Source organism: Gadus morhua, chromosome 9, assembly GCF_902167405.1.
Source record: "Gadus morhua chromosome 9, gadMor3.0, whole genome shotgun sequence".
Classification (NCBI taxonomy): domain Eukaryota; kingdom Metazoa; phylum Chordata; class Actinopteri; order Gadiformes; family Gadidae; genus Gadus; species Gadus morhua.
Window position 1 is genome coordinate 340001 of NC_044056.1, and position 22006 is coordinate 362006.

The 22006-nt window shown below is 45.7% G+C and overlaps 1 protein-coding gene across 10 annotated transcripts in view; it reads right to left on the minus strand.

Moving 5' to 3' along the window:
* LOC115550424 (suppressor of tumorigenicity 7 protein homolog) overlaps positions 1–22006 on the minus strand; it is a 35257-nt gene that overhangs the window by 9227 nt on the left and 4024 nt on the right. For 8 of the 10 annotated variants that reach the window (XM_030365433.1, XM_030365434.1, XM_030365424.1 and 5 more), the window contains exons 2-7: positions 18998–19034; positions 6681–6763; positions 4873–5032; positions 3579–3633; positions 1383–1498; positions 844–919 (exon numbers count right to left, since the gene is read on the minus strand). In XM_030365433.1, the coding sequence (XP_030221293.1) occupies positions 844–919; positions 1383–1498; positions 3579–3633; positions 4873–5032; positions 6681–6763; positions 18998–19019 (512 nt within the window). In that variant the 5' untranslated portion in view covers positions 19020–19034. Of the gene's footprint in view, positions 1–843; positions 920–1382; positions 1499–3578; positions 3634–4872; positions 5033–6680; positions 6764–10520; positions 10637–18997; positions 19035–22006 lie in introns of those variants that run through there. The other 2 variants (XM_030365425.1, XM_030365430.1) reach the window with 2 other exon arrangements.

Sequence of the window (22006 nt, forward strand, 5' to 3'; positions counted from 1 at the left end):
ACAGGTAAAGTCGACGCCTCCATGCTAAGGAATGCTAAGGTAAACCATTAGCATTATGGTAATTAGAAGAAAAAACAAACAGATAATCCGCTAGTGGATGCGTGTTTCAGCCAGATGGGGATCGCTGTGGTTCTGAATGGATGACAGTACGGGATGTGAGAGAGAGACAGTCGAACTTAATGACAGTACGGGATGTGAGAGAGAGACAGTCGAACTTAATGACAGTACGGGATGTGAGAGAGAGACAGTCGAACTTAATGACAGTACGGGATGTGAGAGAGAGACAGTCGAACTTAATGACAGTACGGGATGTGAGAGAGAGACAGTCGAACTTAGTGACAGTACGGGATGTGAGAGAGAGACAGTCGAACTTAATGACAGTACGGGATGTGAGAGAGAGACAGTCGAACTTAATGACAGCACGGGATGTGAGAGAGAGACAGTAGAACTTAATGACAGTACGGGATGTGAGAGAGAGACAGTCGAACTTAGTGACAGTACGGGATGTGAGAGAGAGACAGTCGAACTTAATGACAGTACGGGATGTGAGAGAGAGACAGTCGAACTTAATGACAGTACGGGATGTGAGAGAGAGACAGTCGAACTTAATGACAGCACGGGATGTGAGAGAGAGACAGTAGAACTTAATGACAGTACGGGATGTGAGAGAGAGACAGTCGAACTTAATGACAGTACGGGATGTGAGAGAGAGACAGTCGAACTTAATGACAGCACGGGATGTGAGAGAGAGACAGTCGAACTTAATGACAGCACGGGATGTGAGAGAGAGACAGTAGAACTTAATGACAGTACGGGATGTGAGAGAGAGACAGTAGAACTTACTCCTCCAGCTCCAGAGCTTCATGTGCAGCTGAGATACGAGCCTGTGGGTTTCTCTCTCGCCACGCCTTCTGCATGACTGGGACACACACACACACACACACACACACACACACACACACACACACACACACACACACACACACACACACACACACACACACACACACACACACACACACACACACACACACACACAGGTCAGGAGTGGACCGACATGGTTTGGATATCACAACTGTAAGTTTGACTTCCCCAAATGTGCTTGAGTGTGCATGCATGTGTGTCTCTGTGTGTGTGTGTGTAAGTGTCTCTGTGCGTCTGTCTCTGTGTGTGAGAGAGTGAGTGAGTGAGTGAGTGAGTGAGTGAGTGAGTGAGTGAGTGAGTGAGTGAGTGAGTGAGTGAGTGAGTGAGTGAGTGAGTGAGTGAGTGAGTGAGTGAGTGAGTGAGTGAGTGAGTGAGTGAGTGAGTGAGTGAGTGAGTGAGTGAGAGAGTGAGTGAGTGAGTGAGTGAGTGAGTGAGTGAGTGAGTGAGTGTGTGCATACTGGCGTCTGCAGGCCTGAGGTGGTCCGTGTCGCAGGTAAAGAACGTCTGGTGGTCCTGAGCCGAGAGGTTCATGTCGTAATAGGTGAGGGGCTCCCGACCTGTTACCCAGGTGTACCTGGAACACACACACACACAGGTCATACACAGAGTACACACACACACACAAGGTCAGTGTGTGTACACATATCAGCCCTCCACACACATGTATGCATAGTATACACTAAATGTTTTGAGGATAACTAAAACAAGGAATCTATATATACAAAAAGAGGACGCACGATATCTAAATGTGCTCACAGACCGTACGACATGCGCTCACTAGGTGGACACTAGAAAAAAACAGTTGAAATGAAAAAGTGATGGAGAGCAAGAGAGAGCGAGAGAGAGCGAGAGACAGAGACAGAGACAGAGACAGAGAGAGACAGAGAGACAGAGACAGAGAGAGACAGAGAGAGAGATGGAGAGAGAGAGAGAGAGAGAGAGAGAGAGAGAGAGAGAGAGAGAGAGAGAGAGAGAGAGAGAGAGAGAGAGACAGAGAGAGACAGAGAGAGAGACAGAGACAGAGAGAGAGAGAGAAAGAGACAGAGAGAGAGAGCGAGAGAGAGACAGAGACAGAGAAAAAGACAGAGAGAGAGAGAGACAGAGAGAGAGAGAGAGAGAGAGAGAGAGAGAGAGACAGAGAGACAGAGAGACAGAGAGACAGAGAGACAGAGAGAGAGAGAGAGAGAGAGAGAGAGAGAGAGAGAGAGAGAGAGAGAGAGAGAGAGAGAGAGAGAGAGAGAGAGAGAGAGAGAGAGAGAGAGAGAGAAAGAGACAGCGAGAGCGAGAGAGCTCGACATGAAAAGCAGAAATGAATCTGTGTAAGCGGGGAGAGTAGAAACGAGGTCAGCCAGAGAAGAAAAAGTTCAAGTGAAGAAAGGAGAAGCAGAACAGACAAGTGGAAAGTCAGACAAGATAGCGGAACAAGAGATCAGGGGATACCATGGAGTGAGACAGAGAGAGAGAGAGAGAGAGAGAGAGAGAGACAGAGAGACAGAGAGACAGAGACAGAGACAGAGAGAGAGAGAGAGAGACAGAGAGAGAGAGAGAGAGAGAGAGAGAGAGACAGAGACAGAGACAGAGACAGAGACAGAGAGAGAGAGAGAGAGAGAGACAGAGACAGAGACAGAGACAGAGACAGAGACAGAGACAGAGAGAGAGAGAGAGAGAGAGAGAGAGAGAGAGAGAGAGAGAGAGAGAGAGAGAGAGAGAGAGAGAGAGAGAGACAGAGAGAGAGACAGACAGACAGACAGCCACCGTTGCGTAACGGGGGAGGGAGAGCGATACGAGGACCTGAGGGAGAGCGATACGAGGACCTGAGGGAGAGCGATACGAGGACCTGAAGGAGAGCGATACGAGGACCTGAGGGAGAGCGATACGAGGACCTGAAGGAGAGCGATACGAGGACCTGAGGGAGAGCGATACGAGGACCTGAAGGAGAGCGATACGAGGACCTGAGGGAGAGCGATACGAGGACCTGAGGGAGAGCGATACGAGGACCTGAGGGAAAGCGATACGAGGACCTGAGGGAGAGCGATACGAGGACCTGAAGGAGAGCGATACGAGGACCTGAGGGAAAGCGATACGAGGACCTGATGGAGAGCGATACGAGGACCTGAAGGAGAGCGATACGAGGACCTGAGGGAGAGCGATACGAGGACCTGAGGGAGAGCGATACGAGGACCTGAAGGAGCTACATGAATCTCTCCGACAGCCCGGTAACAGACGGCGAGGCGGGGGCGGGACAACCATTTGTGCACAGACTCCAAAGGCTGAACGGCTGCACGTGCACACGCCTCCACGCCTGTAGACTGGGTAGCCCCGCCTATTCTGCCGGCGAATTGAGTTCGCCCTGCCGAAGGGTCTCGAGAAGAGCAATACATTAATTTCTGCTTCCGATACGTTTTTGCGGGAGCCAATCACCAAGCTGGCTGTTCCCCCTGGCGCGCTATTGGCTGGTTCAACACGATGACGACAGGGGAGCGACGGCGAGCAGCGTACAGAGTTGACCTCGGCCCGTTGATCACGCCTCTGGGGATGAAGACAACGACAGCGGCCTCCCCAGACCAGGACCAATCACAGACTGAGCTGGGTCTGGGGATAGCTGGGCTCACACGCCTCCACCGCCACACCCCTTCAGCTCAGCGGCCACTCACCTGTTGTACTCTGCGCCCCGAAATAAATTCAGAGGATTTCGCCACACTTTACATTCTGTGAGGGAGAGGGAGAGAGAGGGAGAGAGAGAGGGAGAGAGAGAGGGAGAGAGGGGGATAAGTGTCAGCTATAGCGTGGACATTAAATCCCTGCTGGTGCTTCAGAGGGACTAGGTATTCTTCAGAGGAGGTATCTGTGGAACTGTTCTGTTGCCTCTCCTATTGGGGCAATGTACCTCACCCTATCATAGCAGCGAGAGAGCGAGAACACGCACTCTGACTGGGTTCTTTCACGCTTCATAACATGAGCATTGCTTTGACGTGGATCTTTATCCCGTTACCTCCCAGACTCACTCCCCACCCTGCTTTCTGTGTGGGAATGGGGCTGGATCTAGTCAGGCTCATGCTTTTACATCAGGGGGACTGGGGGATTATTTTTAATTACCATAGCCCCACATCCATCTCCTCTTCTTAACGTTCAATTAAAACCTCACAATGGGCCAATTCTTTATTTTCCCGATATAGCTTGGATTGGACCAAATGGGATTGCCGGCAGTCGGACTGCTAGCGATCGTTCGTGTGGAGTCGATGCAGTTGTTTATGGCACACAGTACAGACTGTTGGTAAAGAACACAACCGTGGCTTTAGCAATCAATTTTTTAACGCAAATCAGTCGCCATCACGGAGTATAAATACATACAGTGACTAACATTAATGCGTTTAAATTCTAACCACACACACTTTTAATAGATAACACATTAGAGTTATCTGTATATCTCAGTAGTGTCCCAGTGGTGGGGTCAAGAGTGCAATGCTGCGCATAAAAGAGAACATGAAACCTAAATGTACTTTTTACCCTTTAAGCTAATTAGCTTTTAAACAGACAAGGGTTGTGATGGTGTCTGATCCATGTATTGATCGCTGGGGCATCCTCTAACCACGCTATTCTGACCGATCAATGGACACCTGTCCCCAACCCGCTATCCCGTTGCACTGTTATGGTGTGGGTTGTGCATTCGGTTTACATTTCACACTTTGATAAGTCACGACAAGGGCCAGCAGGGGACAAACCGCCTCCTGGAACGACACATGTTGCTGCTGCACAAGCCTAGTGATGAGATAACAATGCAAGGAAACAACGAAGCTGAGGGCTGGCTTCTCATTATCCCTCGTAGAGTCAGCTCAGCGGGCAGAATGTGTTGTAGTCCAGCATTAAAGTCGTACGAGAGGCCCCACGCAGCCGCATCAGCTACCAGGGAGCGGGTCGATGGGGTCCGACATGTTGAAGTGTTCTTACCGGACACACTCTGTCGACTGGAGTCGGCCTCCCCATTACTGGTAGTGGTGTTGGTGGGGGCGCTGCTGTCCACTCCGCCCAGCAGGGGGCGCAGGTGGCTCACGGACACCTGCTCAATGAAGGAAGTCCCGTACTTCCTGAAGTACCACCACTCAAAGATCTGTCACACACAGACAGACAGACAGACAGACAGACACCAAAACAAACACATTAATGGAACGTTTTCTCAGGTCTCATTACTATCCCTGCTTTTCTTGCTGCGTTTGTCAACTTTATAAATCTGTTATTTTCTATAAAATACCACACCCGTGAGAAAAATGACTTCCACAATCAAATACAGCATATGTTTATAGTCATGCTTCTTGCTGTTCCCTATAGCCCTGGGAAAATTAAGCTCCTTCCCTAAAAGCATGCTGATGAGCAAGGCACATCATAGCAGAAGCAATGGCAGTATTCAATTGCAGAATTGTGGTTGCACAATGCGAAAAAAGGAAATATTTGCAACTTAAAACCAAAAAAAACCTATTCTGTACTTTACTATTATTTCCACATCTTTGCCCTTCTCAATAGCCATATCATTGTAGTGCAGTATTCACCGTACAGCTGCATCCCCTGTCCAGACCCAGCACTGCTCTACTGGATTCATGGTTCTCACTAAAGCTGCATCGTATAAACATGTCCCCATGCTTATTGTATGATGGGAATGATTATGATCCATCCCATTAGGCGAGTCTATTTTAGCCTGGCCCTCTCCTGGATTGGCTGTCAGGTCATTGGCTCATTGATCATGTGACCTCGGTTAATTATTATAGTCCTTTTTCAAATGGTCCACGTGTTCGTTCATTTTAACGGGGAAGTTGTTTGTGCTTCTGTGAGGAAGCTGTGTGTGTGTGTGAGAAAGGTTTTTGTGGGGAAGCAGTGTGTGTGTATGTTTTTGTGGGGAAGCAGTGTGTGTGTGTGTGCGTGTGTGTAGTATTTCTGTGGGAAACCGTGTGTGTGTGTGTTTGAGTGTGTGGTGAAGCCGTGTTTTTGGGGAAGCTATGTGTATGTGTGCGCTCACCCGTGTGAAATGTTTTTTGTGGGGAAGCCGTTAGAGTGTGTGTGTGTGTGTGTGTGTGTGTGTGTGTGTGTGTGTGTGTGTGTGTGTGTGTGTGTGTGTGTGTGTGAGCCCCAGGGGTTCAGCTGAAGCTGGACTACAGCCCTCTGGAGCAGCATGGTCAGAGAGGTGAGGACAGCACTGGGCCCTTACCTCCACAGCCAACACCAATTTATGGCTCGAGAGTCCGGCACTCAGTCCCTCCACACAACCAATACACCCGTAGGACACAAGCACAACACCACCCCAACGACAGGCCCCAGGGTCCCAGGCTGTGAGCAATGGGGTCCCATGGACTCCCCTAGCCCCCAGGGGAGTGGGACTGGCACCACGTGATCCTCGCCCGATCTGCTCCCAAGATCAAGACCGTCCCCAGCTATGAGTCTGTTGGTGCTTGATATGAGTGGTTACCCTGAGTACTAACGGGACATAATGAATAGGGATGTGTTCGACTTCAGGAATGAACGACTGCATTGAGGTAAAAATGAACTAAATCCACAAAACGCTAAAGAACTGCAGAGCCAGTCAATGAAAGCTGACTGCATCGAATAATGCTCCTCTCCCAGCGCTCTGTGAGGAGGTATCAACGCTCTATCAATACCTCTCGTCAATAGCAGGGAGAGACGGTGTCCGTCTCTCAGATACACCCCTCTCTTATTGTACCCCGCAATAAGAGGGGGCACAGCTGTGGGGAAAGGAGGGCGGGTCTTACCAGGATGAGTCCTGATATGAGGGATGAGGTGCCAGTCAAAGCCACGTAGAACTTGGGCGTCAGGGTGTTGAGAAACATGCTTACTGCAAGGGAGACAAGAAGAAGAAACAAAGCGTTAGCACAGCATCACATCGTCAGGACAGTGTCCAAGAAGAAAGAAACAAACCGAACCCTAACTCAACAGCTGGGCCACTGTTCAGCTTCCTTTGAAATGTTGCAGGATGAACACAAATAATCATTGTGTCACAGACACCCAGATTACTGCAGGCGGCCTTCCACACACACACACACACACACACACACACACACACACACACACACACACACACACACACACACACACACACACACACACACACACACACACACACACACACACACACACACACACACACACACACACTCTAAACCAAAGAGACCACTTGTGTCTGTACGTCAATGGGACACTGACCCGAGAGTCGTTAATGGCAAACAGTATATATTATAGAGTATAACAACTAGCGAGAGTTATCTACTGGTCAGATGAGGATAAATGGGTAACTCAATGTGTCAATATTTATATCTGTTCTATTTTACCCACTGTCAATATAAAACATATTTTCATTGTTTATGAATCACTTTCTTTTCAACGTCTATAATTGAACAATTATTCCAAAAATGTAAAATACCCATAGTTGCGTATATTATTATGGTCTTCTATCTTGCTACTTTCCATCACCGCAGTCATAGAACATGCTTTCAATATGGGGAACCGTCTTTATTAATCCCAGTCGTTCCCACCACTTCCTTCCACAAAAACTCCTCCAAGACTTTAGTTCACGCTGACGCTGTCGTATAAAATAGTGCAAAAAAAAGATATCTTGGATGACAACATTTGAACATCTTTTGCGCATAATGTCTCCCACCCGTCGAGCTCACACGGTGTAAATATGTTTACAATATGGTAATACGGTGCTAGGGGACGTAAATAATCCCAGCACAGAGAGAGAGAGAGAGAGATCTCCTCCTCTCATGCATTGCATAAGACATTTGTTTTTCGGTGGATATTTTTATCTCGAGCTCAGGCCCACACACTCGCTGGGGTTAGGCCAATTGGAAGGGCGACCGCGAAGGCAAACCATCTGTTACGCGTCGAGTTCTGTTCTGATAATCGAAGGGGTTTCTGAAAGACTACACGGAAGAGGCTTGTGTCAGTGAACTCCCACTACTGTGCAGAGGACCACAGAGCGATCCAACGGAGCCATTGTCCTGCACCATCCGTCATCACATGGACCATGGGGACGGACTGAATAGATGAGAGAGCCCAAAGAGAGGCGGACTAGGACAAAAGAAATAATGGAAATAACACACTGAGACTACACACCATATGAGATACTTTTCTAAAATACCTGGCTGCCTTTTAGGCTTCAAACCGATTATGACTGTTGTGATAAATGCCTCTGAGCCGAAATCATCTGTAGGGGCGTGCCCATTGACCCTCCCCCACGCGCACAGCCTAAAGGTCACCACGAGCTAGGAGACAATGACCTTTACTGAGGAGGACACAGCTGATCTGAATGATAATACACTGGTCCATACGCTGCTGATCTGAATGATAATACACTGGTCCATACGCTGCTGGTCTGAATGATAATACACTGGTCCATACGCTGCTGATCTGAATGATAATACACTGGTCCATACGCTGCTGGTCTGAATGATAATACACTGGTCCATACGCTGCTGGTCTGAATGATAACACACTGGTCCATAAGCGGCTGATCTGAATGATAATACACTGGTCCATACGCTGCTGATCTGAATGATAACACACTGGTCCATACGCTGCTGGTCTGAATGATAACACACTGGTCCATACGCTGATCTGAATGATAATACACTGGTCCATACGCTGCTGATCTGAATGATAATACACTGGTCCATACGCTGATCTGAATGATAATACACTGGTCCATACGCTGCTGGTCTGAATGATAATACACTGGTCCATACGCTGCTGATCTGAATGATAATACACTGGTCCATACGCTGCTGGTCTGAATGATAATACACTGGTCCATACGCTGCTGGTCTGAATGATAATACACTGGTCCATACGCTGCTGGTCTGAATGATAATACACTGGTCCATACGCTGCTGGTCTGAATGATAACACACTGGTCCATAAGCGGCTGATCTGAATGATAACACACTGGTCCATAAGCGGCTGATCTGAATGATAATACACTGGTCCATACGCTGCTGATCTGAATGATAACACACTGGTCCATACGCTGCTGGTCTGAATGATAACACACTGGTCCATACGCTGATCTGAATGATAATACACTGGTCCATACGCTGCTGGTCTGAATGATAACACACTGGTCCATAAGCGGCTGATCTGAATGATAATACACTGGTCCATACGCTGATCTGAATGATAATACACTGGTCCATACGCTGATCTGAATGATAATACACTGGTCCATACGCTGATCTGAATGATAATACACTGGTCCATACGCTGCTGATCTGAATGACAGACACTGGTCCATACGTATATAGATGATCACAAACACTTTCAACGTCATGCAGCGCCCTACTCAAACAGGATGTCTTTGTAAAGCTCTGGTCATAATGTGTTACGCATGGCTTGTGAATAAAACTCTTAAAAACCTCTCTGTCTTAGCTCCTGCATCAGAAACACTACTACTAACCCTAATCAGCATGGCTACACCGCCACATAATGGATCAGTGCACCAGTACAATTGTCACAAATTTGACCACAACCCTTCATAACTCAAAACTATAGCCACTTTTTGACTCCATTAAGGACTGATTTGGCATCCACAACATTCACAATAGATACACGTCGCGTGCACACCGAGGCCCTTGACTTGTATGGCCGGTAGATGAAGGGCCTCATTGGAGTGTGTCAGGGTTAGAGGAACAGCCGTGACCTCTGCGCCAGTGTGGGGGACGAACACATCCAACCTGCGTGTGGTGAGCAATAACAGCTGGGAGGTGTGTTTATATGTGTTTGTTTTATAAGTGTACTGTAAGTGTTGACACACGCAGACACTTTAAAGTGTGTGAGTACCACTACTAACAAGTGCAGCCTCTGTGTATCAACAAGGTCTTTAGGAGACAGAGGACGGCCCACAGCCGTAGCACCTCGTCACGGTGGCCCCCTGCACGGTAACGCCTCCAGTCAGAGTCAAACTCACTCTGACGCCACCACATCCCGGCTGGCCCTGATCAATGCAATGCCAGAACTGCAATATAAATAATAAAAGCATGAATTTTCCAGTAAAATAAAAATATACTTTATGCTCAATTTTATAGTCAACATAATTCCAATGAAATAGTAAATCAAATATAGATTATTTTATTTGTACATCAAATACGCCCTAATACCATTAGTACACAAAGACATAAACGCTAAGTAAACTAACACACTGAATTAATAAAACACATACTGTAAAGGCCGCATATTCACCCTAACAAACATTGAACTATGACCTAAAACACCCACACACCACAAACCACTGACTTGATGAATAACAACATGAATGCACAAGCCACCTGCCATACTCAAACAAAGGCCACACACACACACACCCTCTGATACACACCAACCCATACAACCAACTCTGACACACACACACACACAAGATTAATATACTCTTTTACAAGCTAAGGTTAGGGAGACTAAACACACACACACACACACACACACACACAGTCTCCAACACTTTCTCACACCATCACTAACACAGCCCGTCAGTTAACAAACACACACTCACAGACACATTAGGCGTTCCCCTCTGACAGAACAGAAGCCCTAGTGAAGCTCACCCTCCATCCACTGACCCATCAGGCTCTGCCCGCTCCACGCCCGGCCTCCTCACACACGTCCCCACACCGGCTGCTGGCTTCAGGCTGCAGCAGCGCAAACAACGTTTTGTGTATTCTCCTCCCCCTGTCCCGGCCCCCCCCTCAACCCCCCACCACCAGAACCCGCGCCCAGGACACGCCCACAGCTGGCCGCGGATTGGCTGATGCACTTTGAGCGACGGCAAGGCCTGGGTGATTGTGGAACGTCACTGTACAGCTTTCTCTCTAGTAACGGAATGAAGGAGGGGGGGGTGGGCTTGGGTCAGAGCACAGCCAATCAATATCTGAGGATTTAATGAGATGGGGGAGGTTCTGGGGGAGGCGGGCTGCCGGGCCTCTTCCTGAAAAGGTAACCATGACAACGGCTGAATGCCCCGACAGCAGAGCCGTGAAGGAGCCCTCTCAGTAATGACCCACAGGTTCAGTCTGCCAACACTGAACAGCCTAATGTCCTACAGCAGTGCCCACCTGGGGAAGCACTCTGTGCGAGCCACGCTGATAAAGCAGTCGCAAAGATTTGAATCTCGAATTCACAATCCATGGTTTATTTACACGGCAGCGCACAAAATGTGTTATTCATTTGATATGAATCTTATTCCTGTTGTTCAGCAGAGGGCTGCATGTTGCACATGCAAATATTCAAACGAAATGGAAGGCTTGGTGTCACAGCGAGATCACCACCAAAATATCTGTTCCTTACAGCAAGAGATGTGTTCCTTACAGCGAGACCCTCCATGGGGTGCCACCTCTGTTGCATTATAGTTAATGATTTGTTGCCGTTAAAGTACATTTTATTATTCCCAGTCATGGCTGCGATGGTGCTTGTCTTAAGCACCAATCTGCTTCAGTTTCCCCTTTCCTCATTTTCTTTCCTTTATGAGTTACTATAGAAATGTGAATGTTACCTCGGTTAGTCTTTACATTCAAATATAAGATCTTTTCGTGAGATGTTAACTAGTTTGTAATACTTTGCTCAGACTTAATGCCAAATCCGAGGCTCTCTTTAATCCATCTGGATACACAACAGATCACGAATGCTAAAAAGCTATCTAAAAGGTAGTGCAACGCAGAAGCGACAAAAGTTCAGCACAGATCAACACTACTTGGTTCACCAACGGTATGCAAACCTGTTGAAATCCGTTATCTAAAGGATATCGGGAATAAAACCAACCCGGGCAGTTCTTCGCGTCTTCACTCACGGACTGAGCCCAGGGAAGGCTCGTATGCACTCTGATCCTGCTCCTGTTCAGTGGAAGACACTCGTAGGACCACCCCGTCTTCTTGTCGCATGACAAGAGAGCCGGTCCTCGGCAGAGCCAAAATACAGGTCACTCAGCACCCCAGATAGAGGGACCTCAAGAGCCACACTCATCCCCATGTGAGCGCTGGGATGTTCACAAATGTTGGTTCTGACGACAAAAAAACTCAAACCGGACAAGGACATTTCATTATTTTTGAGCGCTTTATAAAAGCTAAAGTCCTGTTTGATAAAGTCATGAATCAATGCATCTTCACTTCTGTTAGAAGGCCTTCCTTAGTAACCTCTCTGTGAAATCTTCCAAAAAGGTAACGGTTATTGATTGAGGTCAAGTCCCTCCCTCGTTTAAACGTCAAGGATTATTCTCTACCCCAGCTATTGATCACATCTTTTTCCTTCTAACTTTGATTATCTATGTACTTTGTCTCCTTATTTTCTAAAGAGTATTTGTTAGCCTTATACATCTGATTTGATTGTGATTATTGAAAAGGGATGGAACTCTTATACAAGCCCATTGGGCTTCGTTCCCTCCATGCACCATTGATGATAATGTGCGTACCTGAACTGAAGGATAAAGTAGGGTTATCTCTAGGGCATGGCCAGGGGACCTCTCTCTTATGTCTCATGTCTCTATCTTAGCGTTATGTCCAGTTGCTGATCAAACAAGTGTTTTCTCTCAGTCTTCCTGGGATCTATTGATTTGTTTACACCTAACCCTGAACCTGTTTTTGAGGAACCCCTTGAATTAAAGGCAGCTTGTCTCAAGGGGTCCATCCTTCAGAAAGACTCACTCTGGGGAAAGGCCCTCTTGGTCCGTTGAGAAGCCTAGGGAAGACGCATTGAGACAGTCGTGCAGACGAGGGACAGAGAGGGAAACTGTGAAATTAAAAGGCGTAAAAAAAGACGTAGGAACATGATGGGGACCAATTGAGGCTTTTCCTTAACAAGATCCAAGCTAACTGGTGATATTATCAGAGCTCAGGACTTCCTTCCTCGTCCACAAACTTTAACAAGGCCCAGGTCCCCAGACGGAAGAAGATGATATGCAAATCTGTGGATGTGACAAATGGAATACACAAAGAATGAATCACATGAATTTAAAAACATGTTTCATCCACTTCATTTCACAGTAGCATGTGGCAGAAGGTATTAGTTGAATTAGTGTATAATCCCATGAAAGTCAGAATCGTGTTTTGGTAACCTTAGAATGAGTCTATTACATCTACGTAGGGAGCTCGCTCTCTTCCATGGAGTGGACCATGTTGCAGCAGCCAACAACAGCTCTGAGAACCCGTTGTTAAACAATGCGTTTTGGGCTCAGAGTTCTAGGAAGGAGGGGGTGTTGTCCCCATGACTACGACCCATTCGTGACTTTTTCAAGTACCATCATTGTATAGGAGTGCAATAATGACAGATTAGGTTTATGAAATACACCATACAGCGTGGCATTATACCATGAAGCTTAACCTCCCCCCTTGGACATCAACATCAACCACTGGTTGACGGAGGTCCACAAATCCACATACACCGTGGCGTCATGGACCAGTGTCCTAGAAGCTTAACACTCTCTCCGACACACCTCATATTTCCAGTGAAGATGAGCATGTGCCATCCTTTCTCCAAAATATCCTATGTATTTACCAGAGGATTCAATTATAATGAGTTTCACACACTTTTTAATCCAAGTATAAAAATAGCGTTGCAAATGGCTATTCACGGATAAGGGGATTATGAGTGGGTGTGCATATTATTTTTATACATCCATGTACTGAAGACATTTGTTTTTTAGGTTGTTTCCGTTTCCCAAACTGAAAGTAGGCTATACATTTTTCTGAGAAAAACTGTAATGATAATACCTTCATGTTATCAACAGCAACCTCTATTCACCTACTGTGGGGCAAGTAAACAATGGCTTGTAGTGCCGACTGCTATCGAGATAAATGATCAATACATACAACGCAGAGCAATAATTATAGGTCTGTGAATTTAGTTTAACATTATTGCTGCCATAGGAGGAATGTGTGCTGAGAAACGTAAATACATTGTTCAGATAAATTCAGATGGTTGGAATCTGTTACCACCACACCATTAGCATTCAGTAAATTCTACATACTGAACCGCTAAAACAAAATTATAGGAGAGCATAAACAGAAAATGAACAATATATATGATAGAGGAAAAAAGTGGTTTGTTTGACAATGCCTGATGCCGGTAACGAAAGGCAACTATTCTGAGAGCATTCTAGAATACCCCAATTGGATTCAGTCAAGGACATACAGTCTTGATTCAAATCATTCTGCTCCAACCCAATATCTCTCCCTCCTACACCGTAGAGTCAATAGTACAAGATTAAACCACTCACATGTCTGTTTATATGGTCAGTTAACTGGCTCTGACCATCTTTCTATAAAGCAATAACAAACCAGACAGAATTCTACGGAAATTACTTTATAACCAGACCAACTAAGTGGTGACTGGTATAAACACTCTGATTAAATCACATAAATACATGATAAATATAGAACTGTTTGGAGTTCTGCAATGGTGCAAGACAATTCAACCATATCAAAGTCACGCCTAACCAATGGAAAGGCGAGGGGTAAAATGACCATGCTGTTTAATTTCACCCCAACTGGGTTGGCCAGTCATGGGTACACTGGGACCATTAAAACACCGTTTCTTGATACCATCATAAGCGAGTGAGGACCCGACAGCACCCCAGTTCTGGATGGATGGCGGACAGAATCCACTGTCGTCAAACGAGGATACCCTTTGTTCAAGTATAGAAATGCCAGATGATGTCTGGCATTAAAAGCAATTGTTTTGAATAGATTTAGTCTGGTACCTCTGGGCTGGTTTAGCTGACAGTACAGTTTGACTTATCATCGTAGATGATTCAGTTGGCTTGTTATAAAACAACAAAAGATGGCATCCCACAGCTTAAACGTGAAGTGGTACGGTCAGCTGTAATTACTGTATTAATACTAGATTTTTAAAGTTGCCATCGGTTGGGGCAAAGCTTGACGAAGCAGTGAGGATAAATCCCATGCATGGCTTTCCATACCCCTGTGCTTAATGGCACAATGTATACAGTATGTTTCATTCGAAATTACAAACTGGTTGCACATTTACTATCAATCCACAGACTGAGGGAGAGACGATTTGATTTCAACAGTTGGGTAATTTTCAAATGCTGAACAAACAATAAGCAGCATTCCTACTTAAGATGTTGCATTTTGCCTCAATATAAATTTGCTTCCAAAAAAAGGAAAAATTAATTATGTGATGCAATTCAGAACAGTCCCAGATTTCATAGAAGTGTGGTTTCCCTCACGTGAATTGAACCACCTCATCACCCAGATAATGGGTATCGATGTTTTCAAGTCATAATGTCCCACATAAAAGAAATATGGTTTGAATGAAGCCAAAACCATTAAACAACATAATGTTGAAGTGTGTTTTCACCTTGTACTATCATCTATAGGGGTAGTTACGCTAGGATAAGAATTCAATGGGGGACTGCCCTTTCGGATACTCTGGAATCATCTGGAATAAAGCGCTCTTTGGTTTGACGACGTTCCACAACTATCTGAAGTCGGAAGACCAAAATAGCAGTAGTCAGCAGTAACCACAGAAACACGATCCCAACCACCGTTTGGCTCTCCTACACCAGGGTTGCCTCGGCAACAGAGGCAGCTGCTCTGCGTCATAGTGCTGTTTGGCTTCCATCAAATGGCCATTTTGACTGAGCACCAATCATGTCCCCAAGCACCTGGAATGCACGTCCCACACACACACACACACACACACACACACACACACACACACACACACACACACACACACACACACACACACACACACACACACACACACACACACACACACACACACACACACACACTATATTAATGTGTTTAAATGATAGATACTTACAGAGACATATGCACACGCCTAACCAAATGTGACTTCCTCAGCTAAAGGTGAGATGAACCATCAAAGCCAGAGATGGAGGATAATGTGTTGACAGGCTCAGCTAGGACCTACAAGCTAAACTTGCCTAGCACCATGAAGCGAGGCTACTGCCTGAGTTCTTCTTCCCAGTTAATCTGTGCCTCTCCTTGTCACTTTAAAAGTTAATTATTGCAGCCAGCCAACATGTTTTCCCAAAACACATTAATAACTACTATATTGTGGTGGTGAGCCATGCACCAAAAGAGGAAAGTCGATAAAGTCAGCACAGAAATGAAAACCAATTATGCAGCTCTGCAGCTAAGAGGGACCCAAAACACTACGCTTCCGTCATGTTTGTTGTCAACCATTGATTTGCCATCTCCTCCTTGGTGCTTCTATTCACAATCAACCTTGGAAAACCCATTTGTGTGCATTTCCCCAAAAAGACTCCTCCGCTTCTCAAAGATGCAGTAGAGCTGTCGAGATAAGGTGGATGGCTGAGGCAGAGACACCTTTGCTTCCTTCACAGGTTTGATTCGCTCTTCCTCCCCATCAAATAGAAAACCGGAGGTGCAAATCATAAAGATCCCAGATAATATCACCGATCTTACAGACCAACCCTATCAAAGTAATAAAATAGATTATGCTCTTTGATGACAGCCTAAGCCAAGATTTGACGGGGATCTTAGTTAGCGTGATGATGAGATCATTGGGATAACACCAAAACTGCACTTGCTCAACACATTTGTACACGCTAGTATACAAGTATACAGTGGCTGAAAGGTGCTCGAAACAACCAGATTTACAGGAATATACTCCAAAAATGATTCTTGATTATAAACCTGAATTACATATAATAATGGTGTTAATGTGATTTGGCCATTAATTATAATATATATATATAAATATATATATATATATATAAATTACTTGAGTATGCGAGGAAGTAAGGATCTTTTTAATCAGTAGCAGGGCTTAAACGCTCTCTTCAAACCACATTATTTGACCTGTAGTTGGAGAATAAATTATTGGAGGCAGGCTACATCTATCTATTGTCTTGGCAACCTGTCTTGCATAGAATACTAAAGCTGTGTCTCCGTCTCCACATAGACTGATGTTCTTAGCTGTTGTTTGTTTTGCTTTTAAATTGGAAACTGGAATAAAGTGCACATGCTCATTGACAGCAGGAGTAACCCTATTTCGCATCCTATGAAAATATGTTTTATGGAACATTTATGTACATAAACCTAACCACAAACTAAACTTAGCCTTGTATCAATGATGCACAATTAATACATGTAGCACTAATCTTAACGCAGGTCAATCTTAAACGGAATGTAGCATAAGCTGAAATAAAATGTTGCTATATAGCTGCACATTCAGAGAATTCTTCCTCATAGTAACCCAACCTCTGCATCAGCCAATAGAGTAAAAGCTAGGGAGGAAGCATCAGCCAATCAGAATATTTTCTGTGTTCACAGACCGTGATCCGAAAGGAGAAGTGGGGGATGGGTGGATGATGGGGTCAGTGAGAGAATGGGAGAGAGTGAGAGGCATATGTGTGTTTCAATTGATTAGTTATTTTGGTCCTTTAGCGGTGACGCAGCTGCTAAATTGATTGTAGGTGCCTTTCAGGGCTTGTGGTGTCTGTGAGAAACCCATTAATGCTAAGTGACTTCATTCCATTGTGACCATCTATTTTGGGTAACAGTAGCCTAACCTGAGGCTTTATGAGTATCCAGAATATCTATATTAAAAATGAAGGACAGATCAAAGTATATAGAAAGGATTAAAGAAGAAGTCAGTCCACTTTACATTATTCCCTAGACAACTTACAGGATAGGAATGTTTTGAAATACTTGAATGTGCAACGAATACATTGACATTCCCTACGAACAATCCAGTGGAAAAGCTTTATTTGGGATTTGGCCGACTTTGACGCATATCAATTATACCGATTACTATCAATGTGAAAAGCACTGACTCTAGCTACAATGAGCAAGCTAAACATGGTAGTTCAGTAGTTTGTTTGTGCTGCAGCTATGGCCCATTGAGTGTTTTTTGTTGCAATGAGTCCTGCCTTGGATATCCCAGCGTGGCCAGCGGGTCATTTAGTGTTGTGGGCATAATGCTTACAGCAGCAAACAGAGCAAAACAAGTATGAAAGTTAACTTGCAAAAACTACGACTCTATAATGTATAAAATGACGTGCCAGGTCCAAGGAGAAGGTATGCTCAGCTCCACTGTTGACCAGGATGGTAGCCGGTAAAAAGAATAGCCAACTGTGCACTGAAGTCCTATACCATTATTATATGTTTATACTAGGTTTTCCCTCTTATGCATGTATGGTTTTGAACAAACAAACTGAAGAAACCATTTCATAATGGAGACTGAAACCATCTGTTTTATGTAACGAGATTTCGGTTTTGGCAAAGTTCAATGCTATAAACTGCAATTGTGTTCTGTGCCATCAGTTGAAATGCTATCTACGTACGTTTCCACAAGTAGCACATTGTGCAACAACAACAACTACAATCACTACAACACATGAAACGAATAGCCACGGCCGATTGACTAGAAGTGTCTGATGAACACAAACACATCATTCCTGCTCAAACATGTAGCAGAACAGAGCATCACGATGGACCATCAACAGACCTATTTAGCTCGATAGCGGGGTGAGGAACCAGCCCTGCAGAGTCAACTGGCCCATACCGAGAGAGGAACAGAGACACTGAAAGTAGGTAGCAAGAGCAAGACGGGGACAGGATCAAACGATCAATAGGTCTTAAGATATCATCACACACACACACACACACACACACACACACACACACACACACACACACACACAAGTAAACACAATAGACAATAAGCAAAAATAGGCATGATTACGAACAATATCAACACTGAAATAACAGGACAAGAGAGTGCACTCAAAATGGTAGCTGCCAGCCGTTGCCTTCGGAAACAGAATGGACAGAAGAGAGAGGAGTAGAAAGGGATGAAGGGATGCAAGGAGAGAGATTCCCTCCCACCCCCAGAATAAAGCAGACCCATCATCGGACAAAACACAAAGACACAGGAACAATCGATTAAACACGCACACACACACACACACACACACACACACACACACACACACACACGCACACAAAGTGCGAACAGACACACACACACACACGTACACACACAAGCGCAGCTGGGAAATAACGTTGGTACTTACATGAGGACTCTGTTCCAAACATGGCTGGGCCCGGGAGCTGCAGTGGTGAGGGAGGGAGAGAGAGGGGACGGAGGGAGAGGGGGAGAGAGAGGGGTAGAGAGAAGGAGAGGTTGATGAGCAGGCAGCCACACAGCGGGGGTCTTTAGCGCACACAAAGCATCCAGTCTGCGCGCTGTGGCGGTCCCAGACGCACCGATAACACTCTCCGCTCTCAGGGGGTGATTAACCACCCTCCCCCCGCTCCCCAGCCCCCCACACACACAGTCCGCTGGGCAGGGCACAGGAGGCCGCTTGGAGATAGAGTGGGGGGTGAATGCATCCAGGGAGCAGCGGTCCACCATAGGCCAACCTCAGTGTTCTAATCCCCAGTCCGAGCACCGCTGGCAGCTAGCAGGCTAGCTAGCCAGCCGGCTAGCAAGCAGGCAAGAGATGGCGCTAGCCTAACGCCTCCTTTGTGCTGCCTCCCTACCACGCTGTAAGCTCCTGTTGTCTCCCCCTCTCTCCATGGCTCTGCCACGCTTTAGCGGGAGGAGGCTGTCAGAACGGCAGCTCTGGTGGGGAGCAGCGGGGGAGGGGGGGATACAGGAGGAGGGGGCGGTAACACTTCAAAGACCAGGAGTCACATCCACATTCAGCAGTGAGAGCACTCCCTGCCGGCCCTGTCCGGGCTGAAGACAACGCTATAAACGACATCGGAAGCCCCAACAAAGATCGGAATCAGAGTCTGGGGAGAAGGAGCGTGGCATGGACCGGAGTGGTTACTGTATAACAGACCATTCAAAAGATGCGCTCACACACACAAATAATAAATCTTGTATTGTGCGAGTGGGACACTAAACAATGCTATGCCCACACACACACACGAGCATGCGTCGTGATTGAGAAAGGGGGGCAGTGTGATTGGGGCTGTGTGCAATCCATTCGATAATCTCATGGGCTCTGATTGGCTCTCAGAACAGTTTTTCAGTCGGGATGCACCGATTGATCAGTTACTGTCGGTAAAGGCCGATATTCGCCTTGCTGACGGCCCTCCGTCCATCTGCAAATAAATTGTGATTCACCGATGGCAGTGGCTGAGGTTGTGTCCCTAACCCTCAATTTTGAAAATTGTATTAGTGATTATATTTGTCATGAGAAAGGTTATATTGAAATTTGTTTCAGAAATTTGTATGATGGATTTTGTGCTCACGCAAAGAGAGTGTGATGAAGGGCTGAAGACTAAGTCAGGTTTTTCTTTGCAAAAAATAATATAGAATAAATAATTAAAATAATACATTTCAGTATTGGCATTAAGAGAACTTTTATTTTAAACATTGGTATCCGCTCACAATTTCACAATCAGTGTTTCTCTTCTTCCACAGTGCCATCAGGCGTCAATCTAATCTGACTGGGGATCGGGAGGTCCTGACTGCAGCGCAGTCTGTGATATTCAGAGGCCCTTTGAGCCCGATACATGTCAAGGATATGACAGCTGAACGTACAGCATCTGTGCAGTTCTGGCTTTAGATTACTGACCCATCATGGAAGCCAGAGAGCTGAGATCGGAGGTACAGACGTCAAGTATCATAGTGATGGTCAAAAAAATTAAATCCATTATATGATATTCCGCCTTCAAGAAAGGGGCGAATGTAAGAGAAAACGTTTTGCCTGGTGGAAGGGTCAGATACAAATAGAGGCTGATTGCTAGTTCCTTTCTCTGAAATGACATACCCATCTTATCATCACACGAGAATTTCAGTCAATTAAACGCGAAAGAAAAAAAAGATTTATGTAAAATGACAGATGTAGACTTATTTTTTATATGTTTCTTTGGTTAATAAGTGGATAACATGACTGGAGGCGCCGATCAGCAGTGAAACACCTCTTCTCCTTTAATGCTTGTCGCACGTGGCTAACAGAACACAATGCCCCCTCCCATCTGCGTGCTGATGCTGGGGGGGGGACAGCAGGACCCCCACTCCATCACAGAACGTGGGGCTGCGCTCGCAGCTAGCTCCTGTATTGTGTCTCATTCGAGGCCTCTCTTACGTCGAGTCCCATCCAAGGCCCACTTAGTCCCGTACAATAACACAAGACCCGCCCCGACTTCTCATTCGAGGGGGGGCAGCACCTCCCACAGAAGCCCCATTTACGAGTTGCTAGGCAACTAAAGGAATAACGGTAAGCGGAGTCTGCCCATCCGGTGAGGGGGAGAAGACATGGCAGGGATAACGAGAATGAAAAAAGACAAAACCATCATGCCAGACTTGATGACTTCCTTCACAGAGCAATGTTTGTTGCCTATGTCGAACAAGCATTTGGGAAAGAAGAAAGAAGAGGGAGAGACAATAGAGAAAGGCTGAACACACTTTCCATGAAAGATGAAGACTAGAGTCTGGAGGAAGCTTTGTTGATCCAACACGGCACCCAATGAGTCACATCAGCTTCGGGTTGCCTTAAATCATCCTAGTCTCTCAATGTCCTCACAGAATGAACTCATCAGTTATCATCAAGTGACAGCATCTCAAATAAGACCATTACATTTCGTAGATACACTAGGGCTGGGCGACTGATCGAATTTCAATCTCAATTTCGATTTTAGCATCAAACTATCAAAAAACGAATGTAATCGATTTTTTATATATTTTTTTTCTTCTTTTTTATAGAAAGTGCAGCTGGATACATATCTGTACATTATTTTAGATTTGAACATTTTCTTTTTCACCATTTTGTGTATACAAAAATTATCGTGATGATGATTTTTTCCATAATCGAGCAGCCCTAAGACACACTCTGTATCTGTGAAGCCTGTGTCCTGTGCTGCCCAAAGAGAGACAAACTCACCTGGCGGTGAAAACATTTGACCATCGATCTATTTTCTAGTGGGTCCATACAGTTGCTATAAGTGATGCCATGGCAGGCAATAATTGGCTGTCAATAACAATGATAATAATAATGGTCTCTGGTAGGGTAGGCCTGCTAACCAGAATGTGGCTGGTGGTGGATGTGTATCCAAGCTACTGACAACAT